This window comes from Macaca nemestrina, chromosome 4 (assembly GCF_043159975.1).
Source record: "Macaca nemestrina isolate mMacNem1 chromosome 4, mMacNem.hap1, whole genome shotgun sequence".
Lineage (NCBI taxonomy): Eukaryota > Metazoa > Chordata > Mammalia > Primates > Cercopithecidae > Macaca > Macaca nemestrina.
The window spans coordinates 31,367,511-31,379,285 of record NC_092128.1 but is presented as its reverse complement, the minus strand read 5'-3'; the positions used below and the strand labels follow the sequence as shown (position 1 = coordinate 31,379,285).

The following is an 11,775-nucleotide window of genomic DNA, read 5'->3' as shown; positions in this document are numbered from 1 at the left end:
CTGCTTTTATTACTGCTGAGTGGAGGCCTCTTAAGACCAGTGTGAGAAGTGGGTGGGTGTTGCTTCACCAGCCCCTCCAATCAGGTAATATGCCAGAGAGGCATCGAGGCAGGGCCAGGCAAGGTCCACACAGGAGGGAGCAATCACAGGAAAGAGGAAGGAGCCACAGTCTATATGGGCAAGATGGTAAGGACAATGGTATTAGATCCTCCCTATGCCATCTCCTTCCCATTCCTGCCTCATTCCAAGCCATACAGTAGTGGGCAGCCAGGCCAGAGCAGGGCCTCACAGCCACTAAGACTGGCCAGGGGACAGTGGGAGGAAGGACAAGGAAGGCAAAGCAGTCCTGAGTCCAGGGAATTCGGCTGTGGGGGCAAGTGGCCTGTGGGGACAAATAGAGAGAGCTTGGGGTTATTGTTCCCATCCCACCTCTCAAAGTCGCTGTGGGAGAAAGACTGAGACATCAGTTTCCCATCCTGCATATACACACTTGAATCCCAATCTCACACCCTTACCTGCTATGGCCGTCAGTGATACCATAGACTCAAGGGTTACTAGTCTCCCTAACTTTGTGTACCATGCATAGAATAAGAAAAGCTGTATTGAAGTTCCTTTGATGACCCCCAGTGGAGATCCATGCTCTCCTGGAGGTTGGATCAGTCAGCCCTCCCCTACATCCTGCAGGACTGAGGCCTGGCCTGAATTCTTACCCCAGCAGGGCTTGAGACAGGCTTTAGGTGGGGTGTCACTCAGACACCTGTCTGGTGCTGTTGCCCAGCACAGCTGATAGCAGGAAGGACCCAGTGGTTCTAGGGCAGGCAGGACTGCTGTGGGCACACTGCCAGGGGACTGCTAAAAGAAAGCAAGAGAAGAACCTCAGCTTCCAGTGATGCCTCCAGTAGAGAACGCCGGGACCCCAGAGCTGCCTGCCACCCAGGTTGTATCCTGCACAACAGCAGAAGGCACCGTTCACATAGTAGACTTTGGGGATAGTACTTTCTCAACATGGACTCTGTGGGGCCCTAGAGAGCCAGAGATCCTGACTCAGGCCAGAAATGGGAGAGCCCGTGAGCCCTTCAGTCTTCCCACGGCACAGACTCCCCTCTCCTCCCGAGTACCTGTGCAGAGATGATTCCTGGGGCAACTCTTGGTACAGTCAGCCCCTGGGAAGCACCTATAAAATAAGAGTGAATCCACTCAGAAGGAGGAATTGGGGCCGGGTACGGGAGGAGTGTGGTGACAGGCAGGAAGGTTGGATGCCAGGAAACAACCACTTCTAGAAGGGGTGGGAGGAGATGGATATTTTAACCCAAAACTGTCCTCTTCCCCAAGACAGGTCCTTGGGAAACTGGAGAAGAATGATTAAATTCCAGTGATGGTACTGGGGACAGTGCAGCCTTAAGAACGGGGACTGTGTGTGCCCAGCATCTGGCACATGGTCTGGCACTTGGGAGATGCTGAGTAAATGTTGGATGGATGGGTGGATGGATACATAGATTAATGGAAAGATGAATTGATGGATGCATGGATGCATGAGTGGATGAATGGATGAATGCATGAGCAGATGCATGGATGGATGCATGGGGAGATGCATGGATGAATCGGTGGATTGATGGATGGATAAATGGATAGGTAGATAGGTGGGTGAGCAGGTGGGTGGGTGACTGGCTGGCTGGTTGGATGGATGGATAGATGGGTGGATGGATAAATGGATGGATGGATGGAGGGATGGATGCATGGATAGATGAGTGGATAAATGGGTACCTGGGTGGATGGCTGGGTGGATGATGCATGGATGAATGGATGTGTGGATAGACAGATGGATGGATGGATGGATACATGGGTGGATGGATAAATGGATGGATGAATGGGGGATGGCTGGCTGGCTGGCTGGATGGATGGATGGATAGATGAATGAGCAGGCAGATGGATGATGGTGTAGAGAAATCACCTGGCAGCTGCATTTCCCACTTGAGCTTCTCTTGCCGGCGCCATTTGGCTCTTCTGTTGGAAAACCAGACCTGAGCGAGGACAGGGACAATGCAGCTGGATGTACTTTACGCTGCCTGTCACCTGCTGATCTCACCACATATTCCTAGCCCGAACTCAGAATGTTGGCCCTTCCTTGGGCCTGACATCCTCCCTCCATGCTCTAGCTTTTGCTCTCTGGCCCCTTCCTCAACTCAAAGGTTTGGGTTGGGGAAGAGAGGAGAGCAATCAGCAGAAGGTGAACAAGGAGGGTCTCGTCTCTGATTGTTGCTCCAAACAAGTTTGTTTCCACCTTCTCACCTCCCCTCTCCACCTCATTGGAACCCAAAGCCCTGGCCAGCACAGACTCTTCTTCCTTGTGGTTTGTGCACAGTGTTGCAGAGCTCACTCACCCTCACAGTGTCCTCAGGCAGAGAGGTGGCAGCAGCCAGCTTTCCACGGGCCACTGAATCAGGATACTGCCCACGCTGGAACTCTGTGGAGATTGAGGGTCACAAAGTAAGGGCACCGGGAGAGGAGCAAGACATGGGTCTCCCCTCAGGCAACACTCCCCACCTGCTACAATCCCAAACTACCTTCCTCCTCAAGGCAGGGTCACTCACAGCCTGCACCTCTCAGCCTTTGCCCACAGACCTCAGGGCCACTGTCCCTGTGTCACACCAAGGACTCTCTGACCCTCCATCTGCCCCAGCCCAGCACCTTTCTCCAGTGCCTCTGCTTGGCTTGGGGAGAAGATAGTCCGATTCCGGTGGCCGGTCCCTGGGTGGGGACCCCGGGGAGTCTCAGAGCCACTGTGGGGAGTGAGGAGAGCTGGAGCCAAAACAGCTGAAAAGGAAGACAACAGTCTGTGGTGGTTTGCGATGCTGATTCCTCTGGTCAGATGGGGTCCCTAAGTCCCTGGGGCTGCAGCTGGGTGTCTCACCATGGGTAGAAGAGCAGAGCCAAGTTGGCGGGGCATTCACAGTTACTTAGAGGTCACTGCAGGGTCACTTGGTGGAAAGGGTTCTCAATACCATGGTGGGGTGTATGCTTAATGTGCGGGGCTTTGGAGGGACCAGTAGCAGGCTTGGGCCAGGTGTGTGTGGTCCCAAAGAACACGAATGATGCTCTAAGAAGCTATGCACAGAGCAGAGGGAGGGTATGAGACTCAGTCCTGCCTCTTCTTCAATAGATCCTGTGAATCCAGGGGCTGGGGGACCTGGGTTCTGTTCCAGGGCCTGCCATCAACTAGCTGGTGACCTTGGGTAAGTCACTTCACTTTTCTGGATGTCAATTTTCTTCTGCTGGGAGAGAATAAGACTCACTGCCTGGTCCTCCTTATTGGGTTGTTGTGAAGATGATCCAAGAAAGAACGAGAAAAGGCTTTGAGAACCATAAAATGTTGGAGATTCGGCTCTGATTAGCCCTGGGGACAACTCCAAGACTCACCTGGTGACCTGAGCTGTGTCCACGGTAGTCCCTGGTCCTCCTGTAGCGCCCGCAGGACTCGGTTGATGGAGGAGACCTAGGAGTGTCAGGGTGTTGAGTGGAGAGATGGTGCTCAGACCCAGGGCTATACCCTGAGGACATTCCCCTTAATATCCTTTTTCCTGTCTGTCTCCACCCACACATTGTTCCTAAGGGCAGCCTCATCTCTCTCTCTATGCTTTCTCCTTCCCAATTATCTTATTACCACCACTTTTCAAAAGAAAAACGTATGGGTCAGAAGAGCCCAGGAGCCCTGTCACCAGCCTGGGATGCCCTCATTGCCAAATAAGAAAGGCTATTTGTCTCCCCAGAAAGCCTGTTTTCCAGCCCCATTGTTGGAAGGGAAGGGTACTTACGCTGGGAGTCTTGTCCTGGGTGCAAAGCCCTTCAGCACAAAGCTGGCGTTGGATTTCCCAGGCAAAGAGAGCTGGACACTCACCCTTCAGCTGGGCAATTCGAGCCACCACAGGGGGTGTAGCCAGCCGTGGCTTGCTTCCCCCAATGCCCTTGGGCTCCAAGACACCCGTGCGGTAATAACGCCCTAGGATCTTGCTCACACAGCCGTTAGATACCTGAGTCAGGTGAGAAGCAGGGACAAGTGAGGCACAATGGGCAGAAGGAGGGAGAGTGTCCCTGGGACAGGAGGAGGCTACAAGACAAAGCCAAGACTTACTGGACCAGGCCATGGAGTTGGGAGTCCAGCCTCACCTTTGAGGGTCTGAAGTTCCCCTTTTCAACCTCCAAGAGGGTCTGCCAGGAAGTGACCCAAGTCCCAAAAGCCCTCAGAGCCTGCAACAGCCCCAGGCTCTTGCCTTCAGAGGAGCCCTTTCTCCCTGCTTCTTGTCCCCATCACTGGGTAAAGATGCTGGCCCATTACCTTAAGGCTCCGTGAGATGTCACAGGGCCGCATTCCACGGACTGCTAGCCGCACAATCTGCTGCCGGGTATCCAGAGGCAGGGGCCGGCCATTCACAAAGAGCCCCCCAAGCTGGTTCATGCTGCTGATCCCTGGGCGTGAGAGAGAGGTATCCACACACCACCTCCCACTGCCCTGCCCACATGCGGAGAGGGTCACTCAGGCCCCTCCAGCCTGGCTTCCCAACGCTGAGTGCATCCTCTCCTGGGAGACTGCATCCTTGCTGCCCCCAGGCTGTCAACGCAACCCACTTTCTTTGAGAGCTGGCTCATGGGTGAGTCTTTGTTCCTTGCCCATAACCTCTGACTCTCCTGATCTAAGGGAAGCAGGACAGGGCAGGAAGTGAGGGGCTGGAAAAAACTTCTCCAGAACATTGGCCAATGGCAGATGAAACAGTTGATGGAAGCAAAGCCCTGAGGTCTTCCCCTGTCTCTGTCGTCCTCCGTGTCTTCCCACTTCCCCCAGGCTCCTCACCGTCCTGCTGCATGCTCCAGGCTGACCCTCCTCGTAAGGATGAGACTCCAGCAAAGTAGCCTTGGAAGGGAAGTTCCTTCTAGGAGCTCCTTTTTCAGCTTGGGGGCTCTCTGTAATAACGGGGGGTTATTTGGGTGAGGTCTTTTGCTTGAAATGGTCCTGGGAGGTAGTGTTTTGTGATAGAGGGTCAGGTTTCTAAAATTTGCCAGTGAGTTGGCTAAAATTAGAAAATTCTAATTCCTTTAATTTAAACCTTTGTGTGATAAAAACTAAAACACTGCAGGTTGGCTGAGGACTGGATCTTTCTTGAAGTCCTGATAAGGGGCTGGGAGGATTGAGAGGGTTCTCACTTCCCACACATTCATTACAAAAGGTTGGGGAGGTAGAAAGGGATGATGCTTTCAAAGGCTCAAGCTTTCCCCTTTCCAAATGGACAGCTGTTGTCTCCAACTGCTGCTAAGTTTCTCAGCCCTGGATGACACACCTGAGCCAGAGATTCTGGGGTCCTCAAGTTCAGGGGTCCACCTTCACTATTAGGCAGTCCTCATTTGGGCTCTCCAAAATGCCCAGCCAAATGCTGCACTTCTGAAAGACTTGCTCCTGTTTTTTTATACTCTCCAGGAAGCTCTGAAGAAACTGGGACTCAGCTCTACCCCCCAGGCATTGAGGCTCTCGTCCTACACACTGGGCATAGAGATGAACATGCCTGAAGAGCCGGCTTCTCCTAGGACGCACATCTCTTAGCATCTCTAACCTGCTGAGATTGTTCATTCCTGTTAACTCGGAAGAGTTCTAGATCTCAAAGTGAAGCTTCAATTTCAGAGACCACCTCTATGGTATCGGACACTCATTCATTCAACTAACATTTACCAAAGACATATTGAAGGGAATGGGAAGCAGGAGAGGACTGTCTGCTGATGAATACAGAAACCGTCATGAGCCCAAGAGAGTCTCTGAGCAGCAAGGGACACAGGTCCCACAGGCCACCATACCTCTTCTACTTTCATCAGTAATTAATGGGAGTTGAAGATGCCTCCTTTCATGCCTGGAACCCTGGTAGTGCTGGAGGTCACCCCAAGGAACAACTTATGCATAGAATTTTCTTGTAATAAGTGTGCCATCTGGGCTCAGTTAATTCATCTGCAGTTATATGCTGAATAAGATATTAAGCATGAGCACATTGCTGGTTGTTCAGGATGAAGGCAGTAAACAGAAAAGGGTAAAGTCTTTGCTCTCCAACAGATTACAGAGCAACTGGAGAAAGGAGACTAGCTCTGGTGAAACGAAGAATTACAAGGAGTTTGGAATGCAGAGTCTACTTATTAAGTTCAGTAGCTAAATTGGCTTTTACTCACTTGTTTCTAGGTAGGTGGAGGCACAGACCCCTTCAAATTCTCATCTTTCCAAAAGGTTGGGAAGTAAGGCAGAGGTTTTCCAAAGAGAAAACTGAGGCACAGATTGGCATTCCCACAAGTCAGGGGCTGTCCAGAGAATAAAACTCAAGGTTCAGAAGTCAGTTCCTCACCAGAGGCTACAATTTCTGGCTCCTAATCCTGGGCTCTCTTTCTCTGCTCCCGCCCCTGCTTCATGTTTGTGCAATTGCCGCAAAAACAATGGAGAGAGGAGAGTCAAGCAGGGACTGTAAAGGGCTGTGGCAAGACAGGTGAAGGAGCTCAAAATATCAGCCAAACCCTAAATCCTTGATAGGATTCAGTTCTCCTACATGACCAGAATTCAAAGGAGCAGTAGGGATGCAGATTCAGTATCCAAACCTAAATAATCTCCAAACCTAAATCATTATGTCCCAACTCACAAACAGAAACCCCATTCCCAATAGCCACACCACACATTCCCAACATTCATACTAATATGCCTGAAAAAATAACTGGTGCTTGCAAGATGGAAAAACAGGAAAGCGGGTGGAAGGGGCAGGAGGGTGGTAGCCACAAAGACAGAGTGGGAGAGAAGTTGGGTTTGGCCACACAGAGGCATGGAGACAGCATAAGGGGCAGGGCAGACAATGAGCCTGCAGGTGAACTACCTTTGTGGAGGAAATGAGGTGGGAGCTTCAGTGGGAGTCTCAACTTCTGAGACCCCTGCAGGCTTCAGGGGTGGTGATGGTCTGGTCTTGGTCACAGCCTCCACTCTGCTCCTGCTTCAGTCCTGCCAGGGGGTCCAGAGCTACAGAGAGCCCGTGCTCAAGAGCAGAGGGCAGCCTTCTGGGAGTAGCCAATGATGTCACAGGCCATGAGCAGAGGAGAGAGGAGGAGGGAGGTGTGCATGGGCTGACTGACACCAGCCCTGAGGCAGGGCAAACCACAGCCAATGACCCACTGTGTCCTTCCATGGGGAATCCTCAGAGCCCACTTTGTGTCCACCTACCACCCTGAAGCAGGGACAGAGCCATTCTCATGCAGGCAAAAGTGCACCCACACAAGCACCAGTACTCCTGAAGGGTATGCTGGGCATGGAAGATGGGGAACTTCAGGTTGTGTCCTTAAGGCTTTGAATGTACAGAAACAAAAGATGCCTTCCCAAAACACCAACACACCTTCCCAGCCAGAATGCACGTGCCTGCACTTTGGGGTCAACTCCTGAGTTATGTGTGTTGCTATAAAAGATAAATGAGTATACAGACTATTGCCTAAATACTGACTGAGTTGGCTCCTAGCACTCTGAGATAATGAGAGTGAATGGAGAAGAGTGTGAAGAGTGTGTGTCGCTTAGCACCAGCTGTCCCCAGAGAGTATCCTCACCAATTCTCCAATTGACTCCTTGACTGAGGTGACACCAAGGGTGAATTCTTGCCTGGAAATGGAGGATCCTGGACTTAAGAACACTGACAATGGTAGTGGTGGTGGAAGTGAGCCTCAGGATAGTCAGAGATGCATATGGGTGTTTATAAGAAGACTTGAAGCAGGGTTTTCCTTCTTCCCTCTTTAGATGTTATCAGACTCCATTTTGTTAGGGATTTGGTGCATTTACACTCTAAGTTAGTAATGGCACTGTTGTTTCCACAAAAGACACCACAGGTTATCTGGGTCATTGGCGAGGCAAGAGGCATCAGTAGCTGGGAAGGTGGTGCCTGTGGAGTGGGATGCTGGAAGTGAAACACAGCCTCTAGTGCATGGAAGTTTTGTTGCCAGTCATCAGGGTCTTGGGCAGATGGTCTTTGGGTCCATTCCACACCTCAGAGTCTTTGAAGCCATTGCAAAAGTCAGACTGGAAGTAAGCAGGATGTAGGGCAATAGGACTAGACCCAGAAATCAAAGAATGGAAGACTTATTTCATGGGTAAATGTTTTGAAGTTCTAGGGATGAAAGTGGTTGTTGTGCATTCAGCTTGATCCTAAGGTTGGGAACTCTTGCTCTCAAAGGCCAAATACCACATAAGTGAGTTTTCCACTTCACCCTGACACATACTCTCTTCCTCTTCCACCCTCCTCCGGCATCCTCAGGCTGGTCTTGGGGTACAGGGGAGACTGCAGAGGGGGATTTCAGGACCTCGGGCAGGACAGCATTTGCCCAAGTGTCCTTACAGCCCATTCCATTCCCGGGCAGCTGGGGACTGCTGGTCACTCTACTTAGCCATGCCTGGGTGGGAAGAGGTCCCCAGGAAGACCTGTGGTAGCCCTGCTCTTAGTCCCCAATTCCTGCCTCATCCCTCCCCCCTAGATCTGCCCCTGCATCTAAGGGCTCAGGGCTCATGTCCTGACCGGCTATTCCTATAGACAGCTGCATGAGGGTGGAGATAGGGGTATCAGGGGGAGCAGGGACAAGCCCTGGCAGATGGTGGTGGCAGCGATTTACCCCATAAACTACCCTCTCCCTCCGCCTTTATGACGCGCTCTTGGGTCTGAACAAACAGAGGCTTTCGACCCAGAGGTGATGGGGGAGGGAAAAGTGGTAAAGGGCCCTGGCAGGGGGGCCTAGCGAGCCCAAAGGCTCTGCCACTCAGCCCTCTGCCCAGCGCGCTAGACTGTTTGAGGAGCAAATATCTGCCTTGACTGTCTGACTCTCTCAACTACCCCCACCGGGTTTGGGGCTAATTGTCCCTCATTAGCTGGGCCCAGGCCCCGGGCTGCCGCCAGCCCCCGCCATCTGCTCACAATTATACATTAACTCAAAGGTCTTGCCACCCGCCAACAGGCTGTGCGCCCCTCTCCGGGGCCAGCCATGGCCATTCCAGCCTTTCCCTCGCCCTGATGTAGAGCCCTGATCGCTGGCTTCTTCTGCCCTTAGGAGTCCCTGGTAGAAAGTTCCGTGTCTGTAGGGAAAGTCCTGTCCTCAGGAGAGGCGGCTGGAGTTCCCCTGCCTTCCTCAAGGGACCAGAGGGCGAGACAAGCCCGTGCGTAAAGCTGGAGAGGACTGGGCGCGGCCAGCGCAGAGACCCGCTGTCGTTGGTCTGACACCTCGTCTTGGGCTCTAGGCACCTGTTGTGGGAGGTAACACCAGCTCTAGGCTGTTTCCCCCCCTCCCTATGGTGCATTTTCGTAGGCTGTGGGATCCTGGGCCCCTTCTCTGTATCCGGAAAGCGCCGTCTCCTGCCAGCCCTCAGGTTTCCAGAGCGCACGCGCCACCTGTCCAAAACAGCTCTCTGGCGGCCTGTGCCTCCCACCTTAAAGTCAAAGTGATTTCCTTGCTACAAAAACACGGGGACTCTTCGAGTTCCCTGAAAATTCTAAACTTCAGACCCTCACGCTAAAGTCGCGCCACCCCCGTAAAGCTTTATGCAGTTACCCTACTCTCCCAGCCCAGCCCCTGCTCTGACACCAAAACTCCCTCCCCGCAAATCCCTGCAGTCTCCTGCTCAGCTTCTGGAGGCTAGCACCCGGATCCCTCCCTCGGAACGCCCCAAGGAGGGAGGAAGGCGCACACCCTCCCAACCGTGACTTTGAACTGGGGGCACAGAAGAGCCCTCCCTTTCCCCCTCTTTTTCACCATGAGCCTCTAAACTCTGAGCTCAATCTTGCCTCATATTTCTCTCAGGACTAGGGTAGATGAGGCGGGATGTTGAATCTGCACTTCCCCAGACTAACTCCCAACAGAGCTAGGTTGTTCAGGGGCTAGAGCCTAGGGCCTAAGGAGGCCAGGAGGAAGTCTGTGGGGAAGTGAAGGGCAGGCTGTGCAGAGTTCAGCCCAGAGCCACCAGGACCTGCAGCCACCGTGCACCTCTGACCGCCCTTGGAGAGTTCCTCCTCGGGTCGGCCTGTGCATCAACCCTGCCAGTGTGGGGAAGGTGCTGCTTCAGGGCTGCAATGTTCACACTCACGCTGATAACTGGAAACTGGAAACCTGAAGTTCGTCTGTTCCATGAGATCTGCCAGCTCTGCGCTCCCAGAAGCTTTCCTCACCCCACTGTGCCCCACTTTGCATGGGGTGGAAGATCTGGGGAGGCAGCTGCAGTTTGTTCTTCTTTCATTTTCTTTCTTTTTTCTTTTTCTTTTTTTTTTTTTTTAAAGACCTCTATGGTTTGACTCTGGGATGTTTGTTTTTAAGTAAACATTATTTCAATGAATCTTATTTTTTAGGAGTTTTAGATTTACAGAGACACTTCAGAGATAGTACAGACAGTTCCCATATGCCCCACACCAGATTCCTGTTATTATTAACGTCTTACATTGGTATGGTACATTTATTATAATTAATAAACTAATGGTAAATATGTTATTCTTACCTAAAGCCCATTCTATCTTCAGATTTTCTGTTTTACCCAAATGTTCTTTTTCTATTCCAGGATCCCATCCAGGAGCCTGCTTTCCATTAACCGTCATGTCTCGGGCTCCTCTTGGCCGTGACAGTTTCTCAGACTTTGCTTGTTTTTGATGACTTGGACAGTTTTGAGGAGTCAGGTATTTGTGGAATGTCCCTCAACCAGGATCTATGCTTTTCTCATGATTAGGCTGGGGTTATGGATTTGGGAGAAGAAGACTGAAGAGGTAAAGTACCATTTTCATCACATCATACCTGGGGCTTTGGGGTCAACTCCTGAGTCATCACATCACGTTAAGGGTACATACTATCAACATGGTATATCTATCACTGTTGATGGTGATCTTGAGCACCTGGCTAAGGTAGTGTATTTCAGATCTGTCCACTAACATTACTATGTCCCCCTTTCCTAATGGTACTTTTCTGAAGGAAGTCATTGTGCACAGCTCACACTTAAGGAGTGAGGAGTTATGCTCCACTTACTTGACAGTGGAGTGTCTGCATAAATCATTCAGATTTCTTCTGCTGGGGAGATTTCCCTTTTTTCTCTCATGTATTTATATCAATATGGACTTATTTTATTCTAAGGAAATGTGTTTTATTTTGGAGTGTTATAATACAATATATTACTTTATTTTGTTGATCAAATTATTCCAGGTTTGACAATTGGGAACCCTTTCAGTTGACTCCTGTGTCCTTTGGCATGTCCCCATTATGGTAGGGTTTGAATTTTTTGTTTGTTTCTTGAGTTTGGGGTCTTTTGGGGATTTTTTTTTTTTTTTTCACTTCTTTACTCTCTGCAACTGCAAGATGCTCCAGGTTATCTTGTATATTCCCTGCCCCAGCCCTAGAATCAACCATTTCTCCAAGGAGTCCTGGTTCCTTTTATTGAAGAATGGTATGAGAAACCAAGATCTGGACCCTAGGTATGCTTGTTGCTACTGGGGTGTTAGTGCTTTTCTGTTCTCTTGGCTGACAGAGCAAAGAAATATATGTGTGTATACTGACCCACATATATACACATATCTTCAATATTTTTATATGTAACCACCTGTATCTAAATTAAACTAAACATGAGTTCATACTGATGTCTCCAACTCTAATCCATTATTACATGGATCATTCTGGTTTCCACCCTGCTTATCTGTAAGCTCCCACACCAACAGTGAGAAATCTGGCTCTGATAATCCACCATCTATTTACTTAATTGCCCAGTTC

The 11,775-nt window shown here is 50.8% G+C and overlaps 1 protein-coding gene and 1 long non-coding RNA gene across 4 annotated transcripts; both read right to left on the bottom strand.

Moving 5' to 3' along the window:
• On the bottom strand, positions 1 to 4,513 carry LOC105474736 (paired box 4). Of its 3 annotated transcripts, none has more exons than XM_071094075.1 (9): positions 4,334 to 4,513; positions 3,813 to 4,028; positions 3,418 to 3,493; positions 2,689 to 2,814; positions 2,382 to 2,464; positions 1,952 to 2,021; positions 1,119 to 1,174; positions 711 to 852; positions 1 to 170 (listed from the first exon to the last, which is right to left on the bottom strand). In XM_071094075.1, exons 1-9 carry the CDS (start codon positions 4,451 to 4,453, stop codon positions 31 to 33), a joined length of 1,029 nt encoding a protein of 342 aa, XP_070950176.1. In that variant the 5' UTR covers positions 4,454 to 4,513; the 3' UTR covers positions 1 to 30. The 3 variants fall into 3 exon arrangements, with proteins under 3 accessions (XP_070950176.1, XP_011727871.2, XP_011727879.2); XM_011729577.2 differs by having other exon boundaries at positions 57 to 382; XM_011729569.2 differs by lacking the exon at positions 4,334 to 4,513 and having other exon boundaries at positions 3,813 to 4,153.
• A 343-nt stretch (positions 4,514 to 4,856) lies between these two features.
• Positions 4,857 to 8,588, bottom strand: LOC139362516 (uncharacterized). The gene is made up of 4 exons (XR_011621622.1): positions 7,603 to 8,588; positions 6,888 to 7,065; positions 6,202 to 6,327; positions 4,857 to 4,956 (listed from the first exon to the last, which is right to left on the bottom strand). It is a non-coding gene; the product is annotated as an uncharacterized lncRNA (long non-coding RNA).
• Positions 8,589 to 11,775: the final 3,187 nt, after the last annotated feature.